This window comes from Acanthopagrus latus, chromosome 4 (genome assembly GCF_904848185.1).
Source record: "Acanthopagrus latus isolate v.2019 chromosome 4, fAcaLat1.1, whole genome shotgun sequence".
In the NCBI taxonomy this organism is placed as follows: Eukaryota; Metazoa; Chordata; class Actinopteri; order Spariformes; family Sparidae; genus Acanthopagrus; species Acanthopagrus latus.
In genome coordinates this window covers 31,740,605-31,768,265 of record NC_051042.1, presented here as the reverse complement: position 1 = coordinate 31,768,265, position 27,661 = coordinate 31,740,605, and the positions used below count along the sequence as shown (strand labels likewise).

Sequence of the window (27,661 nt, the reverse complement as noted above, 5' to 3'; positions counted from 1 at the left end):
TCAGTACCAAGGGAGCTGATTCAGGCGCTGTGTTCCCGCCAGCCTGCTCTTTATCTTCTCATACAATCATCGTTTGTCGTCGCTGGTCTCTTTTCCATCACAGTTTACTGGATTTTTTTTTAGGATAAACTGTTTCTGATGCTGCATATCTGCTCCAGGCTTCATGTAATCTGACCATCAGAGACCCAGGAGGTTCATCATGATTCAGCGCTGCCTGCTTGGATGTAATTAAACATCAGCATTTCACTAACTGTATGACAATGAGCACACACTTAATGTCGCTAATTATGATCTGGGAAAGTTTGTATTGTAGTTTTTAATTAACGGTTGTCCATTGTTTCATCATGAGGCCGCTCAGAGGGCCGTTTGAGGACGCTGGCTGTCATTAACTGCGGTATAAATAAACTTGACTTTGACGAGAGCGAACTGCAGTTTGCAAAGCGGCTACGTTACAGCCGAGCAGTCGTAAAGCAGCACAACGAGCGATCCGACTGTAATGTGTCAGCAGGAGACATGAAGAGCTTCGGAGCGATTAGAGAGAGAGAAGGAACTTATAAAGCTTATAAAGTTGTTGTTCATTTCACTGTTAAAGGTGCATTACGTAGTTTCGGAAAGACATTTGTTTTCCCGTTAAAGGGCAACGCAACATCAAACTGTCTTGCTTCGTTCATGTGTGGCGGACCCTGCCACCTCTCACACTTCAAACAGAGTTCTGGAGACTTTACTGTCCTCTTTTATTCAGAAATGAAAAATTACTGATGGATAAATATTTCTGAGTTTGTATTATTACTTATCGATATTGTGTGAGTCCGAATTTCTTCTCTAAAACCATACAGCGCCTCTTTAACAGGAAGTTGGAGGTTGAATAATCAAATAAACGAATCGTCTCCACATGTCCGTATCTGGGAACAAGTTTCATTCCAAATGAATAGCAGAAGTGGAGAGAAACAATCCCACAGAATGCAATTATCTTTCTATCATTTAAATGTTGTGATACGTTTGGTGTCATCTCAGTGGTTTAAATTACGGTTTAATAAATGCTCCGAACATTACAGCATTACTGTAGATGACTGTATGAATATGATTTAGTAGAGTGTGAAGTCAAACTGTGAGTTTTATATTCAGTTAATAAGATCAGTCTTACTCTTCAAACATAAATTGCACACTTCTTATTGCTTTTTTATAACAGTTCTGAGAAAAAGACCGCTGCTAACAATCTCTCGAGGATGAGAATTAGCCAAAATTATGTTTAACAGCGTTATTTGGTAATGAAAACAATCATGAATGGAAGAGTTTAAGTTTAGAGCTGCACTTACAGCAGAGGAGGGAAACATCGAGACAAAAGTGCAAACTCAGCCTCGGCACCTCGGTGACTCACGAGTTAACACGTCGCATCTTGTCTGTTTTCGCTCTCTCACGAAAACAACAGCGTAAAAAAAAAAAAAAACCCAACATATAAAAGGTTCATCTAAGTTAACTGGCTGCTTGCTTTCAGCTTCACATCTCAGCCCCGTGGACGTGAAGGTGGAAGAGTTGAAAGAAAACTGCGTCGAGACAGAAGTGAAGACGCTGCACGAGAGCCTCAGAGAACAAATGTCCAGAGCGCTTCTGCTGCAAAACTGCACACGCTGCCATATTGTTTGAACTACTGCAAAGCTGTGACATTTGTTTACGCTGCTATGAATTAAACAGCTGTAATTTTACTGCATTCTGTCCTCAGAGACTGTTAAAACACAGTTCAGTTTATCATTATGATCGTAAAAAACATCATCTGTAATATTGAGGACATTCATAATTCAAACAATTGCAGCCTGCAAGTTGCTAATGTCTTGCAAAGTGCAAATTCTGGAATAAAAATCCTGTTTTATATTTTCTGACAAACTAAAATACGTTTGTGTTTCAGTATGTATGTGGGGCAGTTTCATGGCAGCAGTGATGTGATTTTTGCCACCAGTGAAATAAAAAGAAAAGAATAAATCAGACGTTTTTGTTGCAGTTAGCTACAAAACCACTTTATTGAAAAAGCAGATTATGTCATCTACAGTTAAATGATACGTCCCGATTTTTTTTAATACATTAAATAACTTTAGACTTTTTTTCATGTTTAGATAAATAGATCTAGTTTCCTTTTTTTTGTTGTTGTTTTTTTTTTTTTTGTATGAACCATCTAGGTAATCAAAACACTTAGCGATACAAAAAGATGTGTGACAGGTGTCGAGATGTGCTTCGCTGGAACTACCAGTAACAGGAGAAGGAGGAAGTCTTCTCTCTTCTTTCCAAGTGATTTTTGACAGAAAAATAAAATAAAAAACTAGCCTCTTTATGTACAGGGTAACTATCTGTGTGCTATGCAATAGAAACTGAAGTAGTACTTTTTAAAAACAGGTGAATTAAGACATCTTTTTTTTTAAAAAAACAAAAAAAAAAAAAACAGGGGGGATACACTCTGATCTTGTTAAGTTGTTTTCTTGTTCTTGTTGTTTTCTGTGCAGACAAAGTTTCCAAAAAATTAAAATAAAATAAAATAAAAAATAAAATGCCTCATTCTTCAAGTATGGCACACATGACTGGACCTGAACCCCTGTACAAAAAAAGCTGAGGTTAATCAAACAACACGGGGAATGTCTCACACATGCAGTCCTTTTTACAAAATATCCAACCAGGGGAGGAGAACAAACACTTATCATTATTACATTCGAAATGAAATCTCATCACATCAGGTTACATTAGAGAAGCACTTGTCTGCCTGCGGTGACCCCTGCCTTCAGTCTGTCTTTCACACATTCAGTAGTATTTATTCAGACCTGCGCGTACGGTAATACAGTAATGAATAAGAGCTGGGCCAGTGTTTGTGTGCAGCAACTGGCGCTTGTTTCATTCTTGTTTGAATACCAGACGGGTGGAGTTTGCTACAGTCAGACGATTATATATAAATATATATCAGCTACTGGAACGTAAGCGTTCGCTCCACCGATATGGTACCAGACAGCCGACACCAGGAGCTGAGACACAAACATCTGGGAGAAAAAATGTGGCGAACGAACGCGGTCGTCATAAAATCATCGGAGAGGGCAGAGGTCATTGTGCTGCGCTGCCCTGCAAACACAGTGAGGTGCCGTGGCCCTGCCACCGGCACGCACTCACACACACGCACACACACTCTCACACATTTACACAATTTGCTTATATCTGAAATAAGCACATGTAGTTGGGGTTGATCTGCGTACATGTGCACTTTTCCTCAAAAACAGTTGTTCCCTTAAATATATCTGACAGGAGGAGGATCTACTGAGGCACCACCGAAGCTCAGATGTTGATTTTTTTTTTTTTGCATACGTACACATTCACACAACGCACACATGCAAGCGTCTGCCCCACACAGACACACACAACCAGCGAGGGAAACGTGAGAGGAGCGCCCCTGAAAAAAAAATGAAAAAAAAGAAAAGAAAGAAAAACCCGGGTGGGACCAGCAGCTCCGGGTTCCTCAGGGACCGTCCTCCACAAACACAGCAGCAGCAGACTGCAAGACACACACACACACACACACAGACACACACACCTGTTCTGTCTTAAGGCATGCGGACAAAGTGGAGGTTCCTCGTAGTTAACGCACTGAGTTCTCAGTGCTCACATGACAAAAAAACAAAAAAAAACAAAAAAAAAAAACAGTGTCTGGAAAACACACCAGGAAACAGCGTCCTGAACAGACCTGGTGCAAAAAACACATATTCAACTGTGTGATTCCTCTTTGAGTACCAGACGGGACAGATGCCACAGAAAAACTGCGTTTCATCAGCAAATGCTTGAGGGTTCTGTTTTCAGCATGGAAAGTTATAAATAATAACATAAATATAAATAAGGAAATGATCCATTAATGATGCTTTTAGTCAGACGTCTGGCCCACACAACACGTTGTCTGTTTGTCGCACAACTACCGGCTCATGTTTCACATACTAACGCTCAGCCAAATCTTCAAGAGCTCCTCTGTTTCTAAAAGTAAACGACATGCAGTTTAAACCACAGATATGTATTCTGGGACTTTATCTCAGGGGGGACAACTTTGACAACAGTTTGCATTTTCTATGCTGACTGCTGAGTGTCTTTTAGCGTTCCAGCAAAGAGCTTTAATCTGAGTATTAAAGACCATCTCCTAGATAAGCTCTCGGATTTGAAGATTAAGTTTAAAATCGTAATCTTCCAGCTCAGTGTGATCACTTGGCAAAATAGTAGCACCGTTTCCAGAAGGTCCGAACAGTCTATAGATGCAGAACATGAAGGTCACATGTTTAAGAAGCTGTTTTAATACCCTGCTTGAGTTTCAACCAAAGAAAGGGGAATGTAACAAATGTAGCCGTCTACTAAGAGGAGCACATTTGTTGCCAAAATGGTGATTTGGGCTCAAATGATCTGGTACTCAAAGTGGAACTGAACAAGTGAATGCATATGCTGTTCGGGTCAGGTCCGCTCCTACAAAGCCTGCGTGGATCTGTGACCCGCCGACAGACGTGAGAGAGGTTCTGAGTCCTGGAGGAGAAATGATACAACAGACCCAAAATCTTCAGAAGCCTTTTTTTTTCACTTCTGAATCTATCGCGAGCGCAGCAACAAAAAAAACAACAAAAAAAAGCAAAAAAAAAAGAGAGACAGATTCTACATCTATGATCTTATGTGGAAAACATCTGCAAAATATATATTCATATATAAAAAAGACAATCTATGTGCATCTAAAATTTTCTTTTTTCCTGTCATAAAATAATCATTAATTAAGACACTGCTTGTGAATCTCTCGAGGTCTCGTCTAAAGACTTCTAAGTGGAATGTCAGTCGGTCCTCTGGGCTTGTGGTGCTACGGGTGCATCTGTTATTTCGGGGCGGTGCCGGGTAAAGGAGCGATGAGTTAACGGTTTCTACTCCCAGCCCTGTGTCGTGATGCTGGGTGTCCTTTGCATAGCCTTTAGCAGGGCTCCATTTCAGTGTTAGAAGCTGCAGGGAGAGAGCCTGCTCTGAAGGCACAGCATGCCCACCCCGGGGTCTGTCCGGTCCAGCCAGCACTAGCATGTAGTGGGGGCTCGTTCCCTGGCCTTCCCTGACATCAGCAGCGCTCTCCAGACGTCCACTGCGGTAAACCGCTTCAGTCAGAGCACGGGAATGGAAAAAAAACATGGAAAGGAAGAGAGGGAAAGCGTGGAGAGAGACAGTTTTGCGTTCTCTTCCTAAAAAAATAAAAAAATTAAAAAAAAAACCCTCTCTTTGATGAATGTGCCGGGGTCAGGAGGTGTGACGTCATCGGGGGCCTCTGGGTGAGCCGGCGTGTTGGCTTTCAGGGTTTCGGCACCCCAGGGGAAGGGGGGGAGGAAAGGACCACAGATGGAGGAGGAGGGGGACCCTTTTTTTTTTTTTCCCCCCCCAGCCCTGTCATGTGACCACAGGGCTTGTGGTGGGAGCTGCACGGTGTGTGTTAGTCCACGGCCCGGCCGTCCAGCTGAGGACGGGGGGCGGCAGCTCAGAGGCTTCCCTGGGACTGCTGGAGGGGGCGCAGGCCTTTTGTTTTGTCCCACTGCTGGTGTCTTGGATCACCTGGGAGGCAGGGCTCAGTTGCTGCCTGCCCTCCTCCCCCTCACAGCTCCGTGACATGGAGGGGGTAGCTGGGGGGCATGTGGGCAGGGACCTGCGACTGGAGCCGGTGGATGTGGCAGCCGTGGCAGAGCAGGTGGCCTTCCAGTGGGTAACATCGGTGGCCCTCTTCGTCATTCAGCTGCAGACCACAGTCCTGAGAGAGTGACGAAAACGATCAATCAGTGAACCCAAAATCTGACCAAAGGAATAGGAAAATGGTTATATTTGCAGAGAAGAGCGGTACGACTCTCTGTCTCTATCGGTTAGAATTTGAAGGTACAGCTTAGCTTAGCATAAAGACTGGAAACAGTGGGAAACGGTTAGCCTGGTTCCCAAAAAATTTAATTTCCAACTTGCATTATTTTCAGGTACGGATGGTTTGTTTGGTTGAACAAACCCTTATTATTCTTTCACAAAATATTATGTTCTAATAATGCTTATACGGAGCAACTTACTGTATGATAACCGTAAATGTTTATGCCATGGAATACCTTGAAACTGAAATACCGCTGTAACCATAGCTAAAATTAAACATGCTAAGTGTTGAGGAGTGTGGAAACTATTTAGACCAGATCAGACTAGATGTCTCCAATCTTTGTGAGTGCTCTCGATCTTCTGTCGCTGTGGCAAAAACATTTAACTATTCCTTTAAGTTTGAGTCTGCTAAACACTGTAGTCAGTTACAGTGAGTTTTATTATTAAGAAAACAGAAATTCGTCAGGCTGACTGTAAAGGACTGAGGACTCGCTGAGGACTGACGCAGTAACACTCTGACCTCAGTCATGAGATGCTGTACTTGACCCTCGTGGTGACGACTGCTCAGCCGGGGTGATACGGAGTGAAACTGCGTAGAGTTTCTCTAATAAATGTCTGTGTTGGTTGACGCAGCAAAATTCCACTTTCTTATGAATGAACACACTGAACCTTGAAGCTGCGGAGGTGATTCTGTGATGCAGACCCTGAACATGCTTGGAGGGATTACATAAACTGACTGCTGTCCTGATTCAGACCTGAATAAGCAGCTGCAAAGAAAGTCATGTATTATAAATGAGTTTGCAGTCAGAGTGTCTCCTGCTCAGCATTGTTGTCTCGTTAAGTCGGGAGAGAAAAACAACCTCGGGCATGGCATGTGTCAGAGAAATCTGAAAAACGTGACAGTTTTTCCAATATGTCATGAATTTACCATTTCTGGGGTGATTCAGCCTCTGGACTCTGGACCTTCCTCTGTCCACAACCACCCGCCTCCCTCCCTCGACTCCCTCTGGCTGAATGATTACCCGCTGCTTAACGATCTGATACATTTCTATGAAGTGGTCTATCAATCTGTGCTCTTCCTGCCCATGAGCACATCTGTCTCTCGGTTCAGTATTCACGACGCGGAGCAAAAAAATGGCATGAAACTCCAAACATCCGACGGAGCGGAGTGACAGGACGACTGCGATTTCACAAGGCTGCATCGAGCAAAACACGTCCCCAGCTGAGTTCAGAGCTCGGCGCTGGAATGTGCTTCGTGAATGAGTCACAATGTTGAGCGGTAACCTTGGGTTGGTATCCGTCTGTGTGTGTTTTCTGAGTGTGTTTTCTGTGTGTGTGTGTGTCTCATTCATTCCACAACAGACTGCAGCGGTGATTCACTCTCGCCACTACAATACAGTCTGGTCTCGTCCCACGATTCTGCAGGTTCATTGTGTCTGCGGGTCTGGAGTGGATGCGTCGGCGCGCGATCCGACGTGCGCGTTAAAGTGTCGCTTTCACTACGGCCTGAGAAGCTGAATCGTACGGAGCGAAGCTAAACTGATTCGAGTCAAATCGGACGCGTCGCAGACCGTTCTGACTCACTCTGTGTGTGTGTGTGTGTGTGGACAGTGCACGGGACTCACCTCACAGTGGTAACACTCCACATGGTAGTCCTTGTCCATGGACACTACCCGGATGGTTTCCTCAGAGCCCTGGTGGGACAAACACACAGTGAGACTTTCCTGTAGCGTCTCATTAAAGCGATGGTCGCAGGTTTGATCCCTGCAGATCACAGGTTTGTTTTTAAGTTTAAGATGTTTTGGCAGCAGCAGTAGTTCAGACATCAAGTCTTCAAGATGGGATTCATAAAAGGGAGAGAAGTAGAAAGGATTTTGATTCTTTATTTTCAAGTTTTATCTTGTGATTCCACCAGAATTAGCACGTATACGCAGGTTTTTTTAAACGTAGATGATCCCAATAAAATAAGAAATGACTTAATTTCCCTTTGCAGGAGAGAAGTTTGTTTGTTTTTTTCTTTTGTGCATCACGTTCATCAGTAGAAAGCAGCCGATCGTACACTTCGTCAGACTACATCAAGAAGATTGTTTTTAAAAAAGTGTTAATACAATTCTGAATTAGTTTTTTTTTTTGCTGAGCTGATGATGAAAGCAGCGATGAAGTGTTACATCTCGCTTCTTTCTAATCTCTGTTGAGAGGAGCAAGAGCAAGAAAAGGCTCCGACTGTAACACGGACGCCACTCTATAAAATATAATTCACTTCAGTCTGTCTTTCACACTCAGCTCTGACTGAATGATGTTCGACTCTGCCAGAAAGAGCATCGCACCTGACAGGGGGTGAACATCAGCGTGACTCAGGTGTTGTGATTTCATCACAGCTGATAAACACACGTGTCTACTGCAGAGTCGTCTGACTTAATACAGATTATACACATTTACATCAGAGAAAAAAACAGCCGTATGTTGGTGGGTGAAAAGTGGAAAGATTTCAGCACTTCCTCTGCTACGTGGCATATTAATAGAAACCGAGATGATCATTGCCTGAGGCTCATTTATCTCACATGAAAGGCTGAATCTTAAAAAGCTTAATATTCACTTTGAAAGAAAAGTAATGTGAGGCTTTGAATCTCCGTCATCTAGTCTGCAAATGTGTTCTTCAGTTTCCTGCTATTCTCTGCACGTCGTTAGCCAGCATGCGTCTCTGCTGTTGTCAGGTATGATCCTCACCTGGGCCGGGAGGATGGGCTGGTTGCAGGAGGCACACTTGGGAGCGAAAACCCTGTCATGAAAAGCGACAACAACAAAAATTACAGACTGGAAAAACGTCCTCTCCTCTCCTCTTCTCTTTGAAGTGGAAATCAGTTGTTCTTCCACACAAACACACACACACACACACACACACACACACACACACACACACACACACACACACATCGTGCACATTTTCCAGATCAGACCAGGTCAAGACGGGTAAAAAGAAATGACAACAGCAGCAGCAGGAGTAGAGCGAGTACATTTTAGTGACAAAAGAAGGGCTTTTTTTACACGGCACTTAGCCCACAGCGAAGAACAATCTTACTTAACTTCCACTTAACACAAGGCTTCTGTGTGAAACATTACTCATACGTTCCTGCAGACGAGTAGTAGAAGTGCGGCATGAATCATAAAGCCATGAGCTCAGGTGAACCCAGGGTCAGCTCTTGGTGTAACGGCTAAGAATACGCAGCGTGAAAAAAGGCCCTGTTTCCATGTTCCGAACCCCCGAAACAAGTCTGAAGAAAGATCGATGTCATCCTTACGTGTGGTAGTCTTTGACACAGTAGATGTTGTTCTCAACGTCCACGGTGAAAGGCACTCCGTCCAGACCTTCTTTACACACCACGCAGCGGAAACAGCCGGGATGGTAGGACTTGCCGAGCGCCTGGAGGATCTGGACGCCCACACAAACAAACACACACACACACACAGACAAGATAACAGTAAGTCTTTGGAGCGAGGCCACAGAGTTCATGAGCTATTATACTAGTGGGGATGTTTCTGTAAGTGCAGATTAAAAATGAAAATGAACAAATTCTAACTTGTAATATCGATGCATCCTGTGTGCACATCGTCCTCAACATAGACGAGAGGATGTTTGATAAAACTTGTGCGTTCGCTCTTACCATCTCCATGATGAGGTGACCGCACACGAAGCACTTCTCGGCCGTCTGCTGGAAACCAGAGTACTGCGGGTGAGACGAGACACAGAGTTTTTATTTATCCTCGGCGGTGAAATCTTGGAGGATTTTACGCTGATGCACGAACGTGCTCGGGTCCTCAGCTCATCTATAGGTGGTGCTGCTGCGCTCTTTCAGTCAACATGAGAAGAGTTCGTTTCAGGAGTCTCTCAGTTTGTCTCTCAGCTGACACGTTCGTCAGGCGGAGGCGACCTGTGACGTCTGACCGATTGTGAGTTTAATCTTTATTTTCCTTGAGGAGAAGGTTGCTGCCGTGTGTTTGCTATCTAGTCAACATCTCGGACCAGCTGGATGTGAGGTGCCTCCATCGATGGCTCCTGTTCCCTTAAAAACCCCGAGCACAGGCAGATAATGAAGGTGACCATCTGCAGCTCTCAGCCCACTCAGGGTCGTGACCCGATGACACGAGGGGGCTGGTAGAGGAGACACAGCTACCAGGTGGAGGTGGGAGGTGGTGATTGGCAGGCCGACCCCCTCCCCCACCCTTTTGCCCTGACATCTCCCCTCTAGACCTACCATCTGCCACCTCCCCCCTCCGTCACCCCTAAGACATCCCCGGGGTGACGGGGACAGACTAGTCGGGTCTGAGTCGTACGAAGGCGACGGAGGAAGATTAGTCTCATCCCGTCATCTGACCTCCAGAATCAGTTTATCACCGAGGGGCAGTGATTGTAAAGACAGAAACAGGAATTTCAGTATTTCCCAACAATGCAACTCTAAAAGGGGAAGCTGAGGATAAACAGGAAGTGCTGTCAGCAGATACGGTACATTAGGGGAACCTTTCCTAAGCTTCTTCCTCCGTGTTTTGAAATCATGTCGAGTTAAACTCAGGACATGAAGGCATCAGCAGAGCAGGTCCTGCTAACCTGAAGCAGATGGAGCGGGAGCCTGAGAGCTACAGCTGTCCTCTTCCCTCTCTTTAATTGTAAGTGCCGCGGAGCAGCTCGGGGGGGGGTAATTGAGCTCCTTGGGGAAATTTGGGGGAAATTAGTGTGAATTGGAGGGGCGGCGCTAAACTCCTAATTGTAGCTGCGATGTCTGTTTCCTCTGGAGGGTTTCAGAATGTGAGCCCGAGATCCTAATCGCTCGCCCTCTGCTCCACCCGCCGTGAGGGCCGATGACACGGCGCCACTCAAAAACAAACAAAAAAAATCAATCAGGAACATCACAGGTGACTTACCAGGAAGTCCTCCTCGCAGTAGACCTTCCCGTTGACGTTGTAGAACGCTTTCCCTCGCAGCCTCCGTCCTGCGAAGAAAGAGAGAAAAATCCTTCAGGCCAAAAGTTTCATGCACGTTTGGTTTGAGGTTGTTTTCCACAGTTCACACTGTCGGCCTCTCGCTACTCCACAACCACAACAGCAGGTCAGTGTCGGAGCAGATGGCTGGTTGAACCTAAGCGACATCCTGCCTGCGCCTCCGTTTTTAATTGTTTCGACCATTGATCCTGAGAGGAAGCCATTCACAACTCGTACAAAATCAATACAGCAGGCTGCTTTCCAAACCTCCAAACCTCCAAACCTCCCCCCCCCCCTCACAAAAAACCCCTCTCCTCTTCCCCTCGCTGCCATTGTGCAGCCTTCACAGACACACCAACAATAGCAGCCTGGAGGGGAGGATGTCCCTAACTTCGACACACCGACGCTAAAACAAATCAGCTGATTAAAACTGGAGAATTCGATCCAAAGATCATCGTTATCGGATAAAAACTCCGAAGATTTTCTCGGCTGCAGGATCCCGACTTTTTGCCGTCTTTCGTCATCGCTCTCGACTATAAGATGTGAAATCAGTCAAAAGTTGTGGGCAGATCTACACCTTCAAACACGTCCACAGGAAACAGGGGTGTTGCACCACAGCCGGCCCAGGTTCAGCATACTGAGCTTCCAGCTCTCGAGCGTTGAAATTCCTCTGGGTGAGTCTTCATTCATCAGAATCCAAGTCTGAATCCAATCTAAAAAGAAAATTCTGCTGCGGGCTGGCTTCTGCAGCCCCCTGCCATGCACCCCTCACAGCTCGACCCATTCAAATTCACTTAACAGCAGCGGTGTCTCTCTGGCAGCGCGATGACTTCACCCCAGCCTGGCAGACGAAGCACACGGATCTCATAAATCTGCTGGATTAGTCAGATTTAATTGTCGTCCCGAGCCACCATTGATTTTATGGGTGTCCCAGCATGGGAAACCTGAAACACCCCCCCCCCCCTCCACCTCCCTCCCTCTCTTTTTAAACACTGAAATTTATGCAATCGCTGTATTTCACACACAAACACGGTGTCACAATGCCGGGAGATGGCAATACATTAACACCCACATAAATGGCTGGAGCGGCCGAGGAATGCCGTCCACACAATAGGTGAGACTTTTAAGACTTTGAGACTGAGGAGCAATTAGCATTTTGGTGGCGTGGAGCAAAGAGAGAAAGGCAGGAATCGAGGGATGCACGCCGTGTGAAGCGACTCTTCAGAGACACTGTCTTTTCAACAAAAAAACAAAAAGCGGAGACTTTGCAGAGGGCCGGACTCGCAGGAACAGTGAGATTATAGTGAACAGTGCAGCAGCAGGGGCTGCGAGGTGTTGCTGTGTGCTCGTCTGTGGCCTCTGCTCTGGAGTTTGGGGTCTGGAAGGTGAACACAAAGGCCCCAGAGCTGATGACTGTGTGGAGCGCTGCTAGGGGAGCGGGCCGACTGAGCAAACGGGGACATTCTTTCTGCCTGAGGTCACTAGCTGGTCCCATTCAACCCCCCACACCTCTCCAACACCCGCTCTCTGCCCACTCCCCTCACCGAGAGAAGGGAGGGGGAGGGCTCCATGCCTGCCTCCCTCTCTCTCCTCTCTCTCCTCTCTCTCCTCTGGCCCTTTTGTCACCAGACAGAGAGCCTGAACCTCCTCGCAGCGCCGCGACCGATAGAACCGGCGGCTCTGTTTACAAGCTGCTATCTGCTACCTTCGCTGTGCAGTGTGAGACCCAAATATAAACCGAGCGAACATGAGTTTGAGCCTCAACCCAACGTTTCTTTAATCATACGTGGTTTGAAAAACACTTGGACATAGTACGTCAACTTAAATACAGCCAAAAAAGCCTACAGACTGGGCCTTTTTTCCCACCAAACAACACTTGATAACTGACGAAAGACGACGTAACGACGACTGATTTCCTCCCCTCGCTGCAGACGCTCGTTCTTACGGTTGTCTCTGAGAGCCCTGACCTCTGTGAGCTCCGTCAGGCTGGTTGCTTGTGTTTTTTTTTTTTTTAAAAAAAGGTAATAGAGCTCATTTTGCTAATGCACTCAATTTTGAATGATGGTGTTGCCATGGAAATGAGCGCTGGCCTGGTGAAAGAGGACCCACGTGTCACCAAGGCGAGGGGTTTTAAATTATTTTATTTTAATCGGCTAAATTTCTATCCTGTGTCGAGGCTGTTCACACAATCAGGAACTGGAACTTGTTTCAGGGTTTTACAGGTGATCCGACCATAAAAACATCAATGCAGAGGGGGCTGTGAGGTGGCCGAGAGCCTCGGATCTCATATACTGAGATGAAGTTACAGGTCGCTCTTCAGCTCCTGCAATAACCCTTTTTTTTAACACCAGCAGCTGACATCCTGGAGTGAAATCTTTATTGGTGTTGAAGAAGGTTGTTCCACTTCTCGAGTTTCGTCTTTTTTAAAGCACAGATCAGACTTTATTGATGTATCTGTTGACGATGATCTTCTGTACCCGATGCAAGTTGGATTCAATATCCTGTCGGCTATTAGAGGAGTAAATTGCAAGTTTTTCCATATTTTGATATTCCATTGACTCTTTGGACAACGATACGATATTTGCCGCCATCACAAAGTCTGCCAGGATACGATTTTGATTCGACACAGCGGCCTGCCATCGATATGAGGTTATATCATCTGTCATGATTATGTCATCATGAACTCTTCAGTGGAAATATCAGTTGCACATGGACGGAAACGGTGACACAGACGTGCAACAGGAAGATGTATCTTAAGGATCCATCTTTTTACTTGGCGCTGATGCTCTTGGATCTGGGTCAATGTATCGTTACACCCCTTGTGGTTTCTTCACACAACAATCACCTCCAAGAGAGCGAAATTTTCAAGTGACTCTGACACTAACCTGGACTTTAACGGTACAAACTGAAGCTAGCTCGTAGCTGCTACCTTTCCCTTTGTGAGTGTTTAGCTATTTTTTTCGCAGGGCCCGTCTTCTCATGTGCAGAACCAGTAACCCTCAACATTTCAGCAGGATCACCATCGCTGGGTCCCGGGTTTGGCGCAGCCCAAGACAAAAACAAAGTCAAACTGTTTGTTTTTTTACTCAAAAACAGAGTAAGAACTGTGCTGCCAGTCGGCAGAAATGACAGGAGTTCTCTCTGTGCAGTCAGAGATAAAGATCCATCTGTGACGTTCAACTCCAGGCAAATAAAGTCAAAGCTTTAAAAACAGAGACCGCTGCAGCCAAAGAAAGCAAACCTCCTCTCTGTGGCAGTCTGAGACACGCCAGTCTGATGTCTGAAAATGTAATGAACTGTTGGAATGACAACCTTTAGATAAGGTTCAACCGCGGGGGTGTGTCGAACAAGGCTGCCATTATGACAGCAGGACCCGTATGCTGCAGTGGGGGAAAAAAAAAAAAAAAAAAATCCTATCAAACATTTTAAACACTTATCTACCGAGACCAGCGTAAAGAAAGTGAGTCATATCAGGTCACATTCCTCGTGGAAGTGTTCCTCGTCATCTTCCTCCTGGTCAGATGCCTGTCGGTGTGAGACGACATGTGAGAACTCTTCCTCTTCGCTCGTCCTCGTTTAATCATTCTCAGGATTGCTCTTGTTGACGTGAAAATATTTGGTCCTCTTCTTCACTGCCAGGACTTGGGACGAAATGAACCGAAAGTAATATATGCCATGATCTACAGAGTCGGCCACATTTGGAGATAAAGGAAACATAAAGTTACTTGAATAATAAACTAGATAACACAAAATAATGGCTTCATTTTTTATCGCAGAGCTCTTGAACACACATCCTCGTGTATCACCTCTTTGGTTCAGCGGTTTACAGTAGGCGCTGGCAGCAAAACAACCACATCTGTGATTTTCTGGCCGTGCAATCCTGTTGATTAATCAGAGTGAGTAATGACTTCTGAGTGCAACAGTAACAGAACCAGACCTGCCGGCGTTCACGATGAAAGAGCGAATCGCACGTCAAACATCCTGTTTCATCGCCTCTCAGGACCGAGAGCGGAGTGGAGGACCGTGTTCCAACAAGTTTCTTTTTTTGTAATGTCCACACTAACAAGCAAACACAACAGGACGTCTTCTGTTATTTATACTTTATCACCGGAGTATTTATACCGCAGCTTTGTCATGCTGTCACTGACAATAAACCAGTCGACTAGGAGGTGCAGCTCTTGCTCTCGCTGGTGGGATGCATCACTCAGTCTTTTCTGCTCGCTGTCTCTGGCAGAGAAACCAGAGCGCTGGCCAAACTGAGGAGGACAGATAAATTTGGTGATTTGCTCACAACACGATGCCTCGACGAACCTGTGCAGGCCTGCAGTCTCAAGTATTTTTGGGATACAGGCAGGCAGCAGCGAGCGTGTCATCCTCTGTGAATGATGCAGCAATCGGTGACACATCAGCGTTTATTTCTGCCGTGCCTCTCGAGCCGAACGCTGAAACCAAAACACACATATTCCTGCCCGGTCTCATGTCATGCTCTGATTACGCGTGTGTGCTCTGGTGTGATTCCCATGCAAACTTATTTCAGACGAGATTGAGATTGCCTGTTTGATATTGCTAAGTGGCCCTGAAGTGAGCTCATGGCGGACAGAGGAGCGATGGATCTGCACAGGACTGTTAAAATTTGCAGCCACATAGTTTGCTCAGCCTCTGGATTTGAAGTGCAGCTGTAGAGGGAACGGCTGGTGGAAATGTGGTGACAACTGCGGAGTTAAACATGTCCTCGACTGTGCAGAAACAAAAAGGCGAAACTGTCGAGGAGGAGGACGAGAGACAGCTCTCCCTCTGCAGCTCAACTGGAAAAACAATGTTAATGATATCCTCCAGCCTGTAATGCACTGTTATTTTCTCATCTTGTAGCCGAAGTGCTTTGGAGATTTCATGTGAAATCTCTGCCAAAGTACTTTTTATGTGCTTCAAAATTGGACAAAACTACTCCCTGAGCTCTCCAAAACACCATTAAACCCGTCCGCGTCGCGTTCCGAGAGGACGACGGGCCGACTTTTGGTCGAGCGGCGGATAAAACAGAGCGGCAATCGCTAAAGAACAAACTAATATTGAGGCTAATGAGCTGCTGAGAGACTCGCACGCGGGCAACTTTTCACGCCAACGAAGAAAAAGCTAAATAAATGAATCAACGGCGACGTTAATACCGAGCTGCGGCTGATCGAGGGGAAAATATTGTGACACGTTTTTCTAGCTGCGGCTCACAGCAGCCTGTTATTATTTTAAAGAAGAGGAGGAACTCGGCTGTACGGCTGCCAGTCCAGACACACCAGGGAAGGTTAAACCAAGGGTGGCAAATGTACAATAATGCTACAGGCTTGTTAGCATTCAGCTCCGTGACCTCCTGCTAATGAGAACACTTGTTAGCACTTAACAAGCTCCTGGATTTCACAGCTATATATAGAGCGGTACGTTTCTATACGGATGTTTGGATGTTAGAGATGAAACTGAATGTGCTTTAAAGGAGGATTACGTTACTCTCATCTCAAGTAACGCTGCTATACTTAGCGTGCGTGCAGCCTGCGCGCTCGGCACCTCCGGGAACAAAACACAAAAGAGCTACGGGTTTCTTATCTTTCCGATCTCCGCTGCCTGGCACATGCAACTGGTGGCAGTGAAGGATTTGAGGAATTCGAGCCCCTGAGCTCTCTTACCGCTGCCAGTGCTCTCAGAGGCCGTTTGGATTACTGTAACACAGAAATGAGTCATCAGCCTTGCGGTTGACAGTCTGTTCATCCAGCCTGAAGCAGCATGTTTATTTTGCTTTTTCATTATTTCATCCAGAGAGGACGTGCTTATTTTCCAGCCATGTTCCGACTTTGAGTCGCACGGAAATACGAATTCACTCCGGTTGAAAGTGCATTTCTGTGGGAAAAACGAACCCGAGGAGCGTCAGCAGCTGCCGTTAAAGCAGCAGAGGGACACAGATACTTTGTTGAATAGAAGCTGTGAGAGGACGGAGCGCTGCTCTTCAACATGTTGCGTGAAAAACGCGCCTCAGCAGATGTACGAAAGAGAGAAAGTGACATTTAATGCAACTCTTAAAAAAGAGGAAATCCAAATAGCTTTGACCTCGGCAACCTGAAACCATTTCCACTCGTGCGCATGTGTCTGCACACGTACGCGTGCACGTCTACGTGCATGTGAGCCCATGCCAGTCCTGCCCCCTCTGATAAGCAGGTCTGGTACACTTTGTGACTGTCTGATTGAGGTCCTCCAGGGAAGGCCGGCTGAAGTGGAGGGGGGTAGTTTGCATTCTTGGCCATTTCATGAAAAAAGGGTGCAACCATGGGAGTAAGCCAAGAGGAGGGCTCAATTATGCATGGTTAAACAAAGCCCAAGGCTACCAGCGAGCAATGTCTCAGCAAACCCGGCCTCACTCTGGAGCTCCAGACTTCAGGAGGACCCGACTCAAGCATAAAAAAAAAAAAGGGGGGGACCGAAAAACAAACAGGAACATCGGAACGCGGCTCCTGATAAATCACCGGATTTGTGTTATGACAAGCGCAGCCACTTTGAAACTAAACTTCTCAGAGGCCTTCAAAACACCAGCCGAAAGAAAACATTCCCATTCACACGAGGTCAAATGATACATCACCGAGTTTATGTTACCAATAAACCATCTCGAGAGGCGAGGCGGCCTGTGAAGCCATCAACGACGACCCGCGCCGAGCGCAGAAAGCGGCTTGTTAGCTAATCCTGGACACGATTCCGCCGATAAAAAAGGACACAATCGTTCTCTCAGGAGCTGCGTGTGCTTTTCATCCAACAGCAATAAAGTCCCACATAGTTATTTTCAAGAAGCAATCACCCTCATCCTCCTCCAGGAAATAATCTGTTACAAATAATCTTTATTTTTGGAGTGTAAACAAACCCTAAAAACAGCACTCAGACCTGAACCGGGTCAGAGGCTACCCCGCTACCTCAGCATCTGGCCCCTCTTTTCTTCACACACACAATAAATCGGAAAGAATTTGGCTTTGGTTACATGTAAATTATAGGCAGTTTCTTCCAGAGCCGGAGGGGGGGTGGGGTCCGGGTGGAGGATCAGTGTCCATGTATGCTACACATATGAATGGGAGCGACCTGCCTAAAAAGCTTTTCTCCCGACATCTTCCTCTTGTTTCCCCGGGAAACAGGAGAGGAGGGCCGGAGTCGAGTGACAGGGACGTTCAGCGCACACACACTATCTATACTGTGAGCGCAAGAACAGATTTAATTACAGTCTTAAAGGCCAAATAATGTCGGGATTTCATTTCTTTGTTGCCGCAGAAAGAACTGAGCCTTCGGGCCCGGAGGATCTTTTTTAAGCAGCCGATGTTTTGATCCTCGACCGTTACACCACCTCTGAAAGCAAGCTGGTGACACTAATGATAATTTTTCAGCAGAGACGGCGGCGAGGCTGAAGCTTAGAACAAGGTGGTATGAAATAAAACACATTTGATGTTCAGATGGTGAAGGTGGGAGGCAGCTGGACGCAAACCGAAGCATTAGCCATCATTTTCCCACTGTTTTCTAAGTTTTCTGATGCTGCGTCAGCATCTGGGTCGTGGGAAGCAACAAAGGCACGAACACATCAGATCATCTGAAGAGCGGCAAACAAACTCAAAGCCTCCAGACCTCCTATCACCGCCATATGTGTGGTGGTGCCGCTCACTGACGGCTATTTATCCCCCAGCTGGAGAAACAATCGACCAATCAGAGCTTTGTTGGAGAGATAAAGAACGGCGGCATCATTTTCTTGGGGCTGGAATCAGACAAATTGCCACAAAAGAAGCCTTGATGAGACGGACTCAGCTGTGTCGACTCACAGATACTTCTTAAATCCAACTATGTCCTCGCCCCTTTTGTAAAAAAAACACGACCTGCTCATAGCAGCAACTGCGAGCACAGCTTCCCTGCAGACCCGAGGTTTTCAAAATGTGAGGCAGTGTTGCAGGATGTTGCACGGAGATGTGAGGCGAGGATGATGTGTGAGGCTGGTTATTGTAGTTTGTCCCGATGATCCTGCCGGCTTATCAGCGGCTGCAGCAGCTGTCGTGGCGCACCACCACTCACACAGGCAATTAATGTGTTTAAAGCCATTAGCACACGATGACTACAACTGGCAACGATATTCATACGCCTTACAGACAGGCACGGACATGATGCACAGATTTATACAATTCACTTATCTCCAGCGTCCACTGGGAATAACTGTCAGTGAATCCACTTTTCGCTGCTGATTTAATGCAACAAAATACGAACATTTCCAGAAGAGAGACTGGCGACGGTGAAGAGAAGAAGAGGAACTGCAAATTTGATTTAATTGGCTGGCTATAAATAGATGACTGAAGCTACGACTGTAGTCTGAACAGGTACGTTTCTACAGCATTTCTCCAGATATGGAGAGCGGACCACAGGGGAAGCTGAATGTACCAAATCAAATGCAGCTTCTGACGTTTCAGACCTGCAGAAAAGTCAAGAACAATCACACACACAGGACGGTCATTACTTCCCGTTTGTTTAAAAGGTCAGAACAGAGAAATGTCGGACGAAATGTCTTCGCACAAGACGACCAGCGGACTTCGCTTCAGGTTGGCACCAGATCAGCCGCGATGCTCAACACGCCACATCGACATTGACACGTTTGACTTACCACAGGAGCAGCAGGTGAAGCAGTTCGTGTGATACAGGTTCCCCATGGCCTGGCAGGCTTGGCTGGCTCCGTACACACCTTTCCCACATTTGACACAGATACCTGTTAAAGACATGTGGCCAGTTAGTCGACGTGGAAGAAGAGAATCCCTGGAATCATTTATGAAACACATCATCCTAAAGACCAACGCTATGCTAACGAGCGACTCACTGAAGGAGCCTCGCTCATACCAGCGTGCAGCATCAGAATCAAACAATCGCTGGATATTCTGACGCTTTTGTCGGAGCTGAGAAGCTTATCAAAAAAAAAAAAAGAAAGAAAGAAAGAAAAAGTTCTGCCTCCTTCTGCCGCTTTTGAAGACAAACGTCAAACTGAAACTCGGAGATGTCAAAACATGTCAAGCTCCGAAAAATCAAACCGTGTTAAACATTAACCGGCAATTACTCAACGCACACTTCTTCTGCTCTAATGGTGAAAGACGTGCGAAGAGCGCTGCAGTTTAACTTCCTGCAATCACAGTAATATCTCTTAAAAATGATTTCCACACAACACCAGGCATTACATCATACTGTCTGAAGGCACGACTACTACTACTTTTTGACGATTATGTAAAAACACTCTGGCAGGAAAGGCAGTGGAGTGATGAGGGGATTGTCAGGAAGGCCAGACACAATGTGTTCACCACCAGCAACCCTCTGCTTTTTCCTGCAGACGCAGGGCACGAAGGACACTATCGCCGCTGAATTAACTCATTGCTGGGAGTTTATCTTTGTCTAACTATAGAATAAAACACGAGGACGGTGCGGTACCTCGAGAAAATACATTTTCATGGCCTTTAAAGACTCTGAACGTGAATTTAACGTGAACAAACAGCTATTTTCTCTGCAACAACACTGATGACACGACCTTTCTGTTCTTAATAGCAGCCGTTAGCCGTAACAGTTTTGATTTTGTGGATTCAAACGAGCAGCGTGTTGTCCGCAAGTGTCGCCACGTTCAACAAGTCGCCTACCGTGAACCACACAGGACAGGAGTGAGAGAGCGTGTCTACAAGTTTCTCCTCTGTCTTTAATATCGTGGAAAACTCGTAGATTTACACGTGGGAGCTTAGAAAGAGATGCAACTATCGATCCGTTAGTTTTTAACCATCAAATTAAATCTCCTGCTACTCTGACGACTGATCGATTGGTTTCGTCGCTTCAATGAGAATATTTACTGTTCATTTTTTTTACTCCTCTTTGACAGTAAACATTCATCTCAGGCTTTTGGAAACAGTTACAGATATTTTTCACCATTTTCTGACATTTTATAGACCAAACGGCTTATCGATTAATTGAGAAAATAACTATTAGCTCCATCTCCATCTCCATGACCCGGCGCACCACAGGTACACAAGCGCTGCTACTTCAGCCTGAATCCACCTGCACCAGAGACGATGATGAAGTGAGGAGACGGAGGGGAAACAGCGGCATAAAACTGATCTGGATGCAGCAGCGGCGGCAGACTAACGATCTCTTAACTCTCACGCGCAGGACGACCTCCAGCAGGGTCACATTCCTCGGGGAGTGCAGGGTCAAAGCCTGGGTGGGGTGAGTCCAGGGTCACAGTGCCGACAGGACACAAGATCCGGACTGGGAGCTGCTCACCACCACCGCCACTAAAACACCACCTCCTCCTCCTCCTCCTCCTCCTCCTCCTCCTCCTTCTCCTCCTCTTCCCCCACAGATAAATTATTCCATATCTTTGAAATACAACTTCAGGATGGACTCAGAGCAGGGACACGCTCTCTGTGACGTAATAGTGGAATTCCCGGGCGATCTGAAGCAATAATATCCCCGTCCTAACCCGCTCCGGTGCTGCAGTGACATTGTGAGGAACAGATAAAGGACAAGGGTACGAGAAAAACCACCCGGCGGTTACATGTCTTCCCTTTAAAACCATGAAGTGTTTGCACAAATTAATTCATCGGAATCAAAGTCAAATATTGGCGTTTCCTGGCGCGACCGGCACCCGTGACTTCACTCAGGCACTCAGCAAACGATAAGAGAGCAAAAAATGGGCGATAAGAACACAAACGAGTAAACTTAAAATGATCTCAGACTATTTTCTCCAAAGTAAAAGTGTAAATGTCATCCTGATAAACCCGCATGATTCATTCATCGTCACTGCAGGGCCCGCGAGATGCTCGGATCCGACTCCTGGCAGCTTCTCGTTTTAAAACAGATGTTCAAGCCTCTTTCACACTCACTGACTCCTGATGATGAACTAATAATAACCTAAAAGCAGTCCAGCAGATGCAACACTGATGAAGAAGAAGAAGAAGAAGCAGAAGAGGCACGGCTGGATGTATGTGCATGTCAACTTTTTGCGTCCAACGCTACGGATTAAACTAAATATCATTCACACGTACGCCATGCAGGAAACGTTCCTCCATCATTTTTTTTATCAACTCAAGAGACCACGACTGTAGATTAAAATGCCCTTTTGCTGTTTTTTTTTGTTTTTTTTAAATGAAGAAACCGTGCACACGCTGAACATTTACTCCTAGTTAATTATACGCGCTTCATTGGGGTCGGATAGCATTTACTAAATGTTAATTAAACCTTCTTTCTTCAAGGTTCCTGATTTGAGTTTTCCTCTCCACTTCAGCAGATTAAACAGCTTACCTTTATATATTAAAATGATCTGTATATCATGACCACAGAAAATGCTGAATTTAGGATTTGTTTGGTTTTTTTTGACTGATCTTGTTTTAATCTAGTGCGACTGTATCCATCTTTTACTTTCGGCGACTGTCACAACCTCTTTCACCTCATCTCAATGTGAAAGAGTCGCACCATGACTCTTCCTCCTGTAACTGCATCACAACAACACACTTCCTTTTTTCGGCGATGACAACAACGGACAAGCTTCTCTCTCTGCAGTTAACACCCCACAGATTGTGAATGTTACTGGGTGGAGTTGTCATCATTCGTCCTAAAGTAACTAAACATCCTATATTTTCAGGACTCACCTGCGCATCCGTCGGATGTCAGGTGTGAGATAAGTGTGTGTGTGTGTGTGCGCTCTATTCTTATGCGTGATCATGTAGTTTCATAATGAGGAGATTCAGGCAGCTATGTCTAAAGAAATCCTCCCTCCTTAATGTCTTATTTTTTCCATTTCTTTCCCACAGAATGAATCCACAGCCGTGCAGTTACTGACACGGCTCTCTGAGCTTTGACTCACTACCCGCCAGCTAAACTGGGGTAGAGAAAAAAAAAAAAAGATTATTTATTTATAAAGCCACATCGATTTACCTTCATTACTTCATTCCCTCTGGTTGCAGCTATACTGCAGTTTCTTAAAAAAAAAAAAACTATGAAGAATGAGCTGGAAACACTGTCAAGACTTCATTTGTCAGCATGGGAAGTGTCTTATAAAGTGAGGATGTGGGTATTTTACAGGACAGCAGGGGGAAATAACTGAAGCTGCTCGTTTTTATAAAAAACAGGATGCCGATTCTCTCATGCGCCCATTTCATAACATGTCCATGTGGCAAGGACAGGATGTTGTGCATTCACTGGGGTTAAAAATAAAGACGGCGCCGCTCGATGCGCAGACATCCCTGAACCTCTGAGACACACACTGTTGTCGAGCCGCAATGTTTTTCTTCTCGCACTGCTCAGCGCTGGCTTACTGATGCTTCTGAGACTCAAGCTGATGAGACTGATGATGAAGTAAAAACACGGAGGATGAGAGAAATATACTTGAGAATGTGGCAGATCGAGCATTCACATCAGAGAATCTGGTTTTCAGATGTAATATCGACCCGTCACCTGACTTGAATCCATCATTCATCATGATTCCTTCTCAGAAACTCACTCGACTTCATAACCTCCCCGTCACTGAAAAACAACACAGGACGTACTGCGAGTCGTAAGAAGGTTCTCCACAACCGGAGTCATCAAACTTTAACCAACCGCTCAGTGTGCGACTTTGACTTCTCACGGCACAATATCAAAAAAAGAAAAAAAAGACAGTCTCCAGATATAAGCCGGCTACACGAGGAGCATCGATCAAACAAATGAAATGTAAAACAGGTTGAGGGGTGGACTGCATATTTCTAGCTGCTGCCGAACGCTTACGAACCCGTTCACGTCTTACGGGAGTGATTCAGTTACCGCGCACGGAGCAGGTTCGTTTATCTTTCCAATAAAAAGAAAAAAAAAAAAACTAATCGCAGCCCCTCCGAGAGAGACATCACAGGCTGGAAACGCCGCGTCGCTTTGCAGGAGGAGAGACGTCGTCACCCGTGAGGCGTCTGGGAGTGTTTGACACATCAGAGGACACGGAGGGCTTAAAACTTAAAGCGAGGCTGGAGAATAATTACACATCCCATCTCATGTCGGCTGCAATTTGTGCATGTACAAGTGTGCACAAAGCGCAAATGTGTCAGTGGGCTGCTCTCCATAAGTCAGCATGTGTGCCTGTGTGTGTGTGTGTGTGTGTGTGTGTGTGTGTCATGACTACTGCCATTATAATTCTGGGCAGGTGATCAGACTTGACCCCCACCAACTATGTCTGGCCCGCCAGCCAAGATCGTGTGCCAAGTGTCTGGTGTTGCCCGACTCCCCACTGGCTGGTTAATGAAGGGCTTCGCGGGGGAGTCAGGGCGGGGTGGTGGTGGTGGTGGTGGTGGTGGTGGTGTAGGCGAGAGGAGAGGAGGGGTAAGGGGTAAGGGGTGGGGTGGGCCTCCCCTCTGCTGCCTCAATTGCAGGCTTGTATCGGGCCAGCTGTTGATTCACAGCTCCTCCGCCACCACAACAAACAGAGGCCACACAAGGCAGAGCCGGACCGGGCCGAGCTGAGCCGATCCGGGCCGTGTGGGACACTGGCAGGCAGCGCCGGGCCTCCCAAAAACCCCCCCTAAAAAAAAAACAAAAACCTGGCGATCAATTTCTACACTGTCGCTACGGAAACAGAGCTGTCTCTGTTGAGTGTCTGACTGCGTTTTCTCTCTCCCTCCATCTCCATCTGATTCCTCCCTCCTCTCTCTCTCTCTCTCTCTATTATCTCTCCCAGCCTCGCCGTCCTTCCTCATTCCTCCTCCTCCTCCTCCTCTCACCTGCTCCTCTGGAACAAATCAACAGCTGTCTCGGCCTCACTCTGAGCAAGTGCGCTGGCTATAAAACAAGCCACTGTTCTCCGGCTGCAGCCATTTGTCTGGCTGCTAATTCAGAGGTAGACAGCCACTTCCTCAGCAGCAAAAAACAACCCCACCAACCACAATAACTACTCCTTCCTCCAGAACCATAACTAGCTTTTTTTTTTTTTTTCTTGCAACAAATCCAGACCGCGCTGTCCTGAATGACCGAAGGCTGTCTGCTGTGGCAGAACAGAAGGGCCCATTCAGCGAGGTGCAGCGCTGTGCAAACGTTAGCTCTGCCAAGACAGAAATTAGTATTGCCCTGCAAAGCCACTCTTATCTGCCACAGAAGGACCTGTTAGTGGTAATGTGGCATAAGCGGGTGGCAAATAGACCTTGAAGAGATGACAAAGCTAGAAATAACCCCTCCCCGCACGGAGAAAACAGCAGCAGAGGCCACTGTCTTTGAATCCCTGTTACTCATGACATTTCTGTGTAGTACCGCTGCTCGTTTGTTCAAACGTTGCCATGGAGAATTAAGAGTTTTTTAGCAGAATATGGTCAAAAAATTGGAAGCAACATTTCAGACATCTACACAGACACCTGTGAGGGCCGGAGGAGAAGGTGTATGTTGCATGACAACCAGGAAGCCAGGAGCATTGTGGGAATGTTGGTGTTCTCCCAGGTGCACACTGGCCACAGAACCAGACGGTATTGATAATGTGGTGATGGGCAAAATGAGCTTCCATGGGCTGATTTTTCTTCCTGATCGTGTCTACTTGCAACCCACAATGTTCACTAGAAATCAGACCTGTTGTGCGCTCTACCTACCAAAGTATTCCTTCTTCATGTGCATCTCTAACTCCTTCTCCAGCTCCAGGGTGAGCGCCTCCAGCCGCCTCTCCGCCTGGCTCGGCCCGCTCTCTCGGCTGGGGGTCACCTGGTAGGGCAGTTTGAACCTCTGGCCCGAGGACGCAGCTTTTGTGGAGATCCCGTAGCTGAACGACGAGGGCGACCCCGCGGTCAGCTCCGCGGTGCCCCCGCTCTGGGCCGACTGCTGCTGGGGCTCTGGCACCGCCGACAGTCCCTGCAGGTGGAGGCGGTTCTGGATCCCGTTGGAGTCTCCAAACTCCTGCAGCAGCGTGTCTTCGTGTAAGCTGCTGCCCAGCATGGAGGACCTGGGCGAGGGCAGCTGCAGCTCCGGGTAGGTGCTCATAGACCCCCTGGAGCTGCGGGAACTTCTGGAGCTGTGGCTGGAGATGCTGGAGCGCGGGCTGACCACGCAGTTCGCGGCGGTCCCCGGTCTTGCGCTCCCGTCCTGGCTGCAGATGCTGGACCGGGGGCTCGCCAGCGGCGCTGCGTGCAGGATCGCCCCCTCCAGATCGTGGTTGACCACGGGCCCGTACCGCGAGTCGGAGTAGCTGGACCTGGGGCTGGTGGTGAAGGAGTACTGGCTCGCCGTGCTCGACCTGGGGCTGGTGTGCCTCTGGTCGTAGCCCATGCTGATGCCGCTGGTGCGGTTGCTGCTCGGCTTGCTGCAGCAGTCGCAGCTGTTCAGGCTGGCCCGGGGACTGGAGTGCTTGCTCGTGTCGCTGGCGGTGCTTGCATAGCTGGATCTGGGACTGAGGACACTGTTGCCCTCACAGTGAACTAAACTAGACCTGGGGCTGGTGTACCTGTCCTGGCCCGGCACCACTAGGCTGGTGCGCGGGCTGCTGATGCTCGACCTCGGGCTGGCATGCTTGCTCTGCTCCTGGGAGGACAGGGAGGACGCGAGGCTGGACCGGGGGCTGGTGGCGTTGTACCGCCCGTCGTGGCTGCTGGTGATGCAGACGCTGTTGCACCTGTTGCCGGGCAGAGCCACCGGCTTGTTGAGGGGCACGCCGTCGAAGGTGGAGCCGGTGCTGTACCTGTGGCCCTGCACCTCCAGAGAGTACCTCCGGTGCCTCTCGGAGGCGCCCGTGTAGCACGGCAGAGCCACCTCGGATTTGGTGCAGCAGCCCTCCTCGTTATAAACCGCGTCTCTCTGAGGGGCGCAGAAATCCACAGGGACGGTCCGGGTGCAGTTGACGGGGCGCACCGGAGCCGCCGTGTACACTTTATTCCCCGACGTGAAATTCTCCACAGTGTGGTGCTGCTGGTGGAGCACAGAGGTGCCATTCATCGGCTTACTTTTATGCTCCGCCACCGCCGGAGCCGAAAAGTCCAAATCGGGGTTAATCACCAAGTCTCTCCGCGCGTTGTACATCCCGTCCTTATAGGCGTCGTACAGGGAAAGATCCTCCATCAGTTTGCTGGCCCGGAGTCCCAGATCCTCCTGATAGTGCTCCATGTTGTGCTCCCGGGGCGAGAAACAAGTTCAGAGTGAGCTCCGCCGAACTAAGCGAGCACCGCGGAGCGCTTAATTGCGTTTCACATGGAAATCAAAACAAAACGCGGCGGCTGAGCCTCGTTCACACAAAACCTCCGACACACGCATGAAGCTCCGCCGTGTGCCGCATCGTCTCTCTCCTTCTGCTTCTTCTTCTTCTTCTTTTTGCGCCCTTCTCCCTAGAAAAAAAAAAAAAAAGAAAAACACAAAACTCTTTCTCACAGTTTCAGCCGACAGGGGATACGTTTGTCAACTTCAGTTTTTGTTAAGTTGAAAGGTCTTTACAGTCAATGGCGCGCTGCGCGGAGGAATTTCCCCTTGTTGGTTTTTCCTCTAGTTTTCGCTCACGGCCGTCGTGGAAGAGAGAAAAGTCGCCTGGATATTCCCGCACGCCTCGAATAACCTTCCCGTGAGGGTCCGAGCTCGCCAGGCGCACGAAAACCCGAGTAAAACGCCGTTTTGCGCGGGGGACTCGTTTGCGTAAAAGGAATGCGGGGATGAAGACGGGGATGCGCTGCGCCTCTCTGGAATGTGGTTAATGCTGCAGAGAAACAATGATTGCGACCAACTCAGCAAGGGGCTGCCGGCTCTGAAAAGAGAATAGTTTGGAGAGAAGGGGACGTCTGCATTCATCCAAAGGCAGACTGCAAATACCACACAA

General features: G+C 47.3%; 1 protein-coding gene across 1 annotated transcript; it reads right to left on the bottom strand.

Annotated features, from left to right (window-relative positions):
• Window positions 1-1,984: 1,984 nt before the first annotated feature.
• Window positions 1,985-27,567, bottom strand: LOC119018610 (WT1 interacting protein). The gene is made up of 8 exons (XM_037096414.1): window positions 25,461-27,567; window positions 19,502-19,603; window positions 10,792-10,859; window positions 9,537-9,599; window positions 9,174-9,304; window positions 8,602-8,653; window positions 7,500-7,568; window positions 1,985-5,773 (listed from the first exon to the last, which is right to left on the bottom strand). The coding sequence occupies exons 1-8, from the start codon at window positions 26,959-26,961 to the stop codon at window positions 5,621-5,623; spliced, it is 2,139 nt and encodes a 712-aa protein (XP_036952309.1). The 5' UTR covers window positions 26,962-27,567; the 3' UTR covers window positions 1,985-5,620.
• Between the last annotated feature and the right edge of the window lie 94 nt (window positions 27,568-27,661).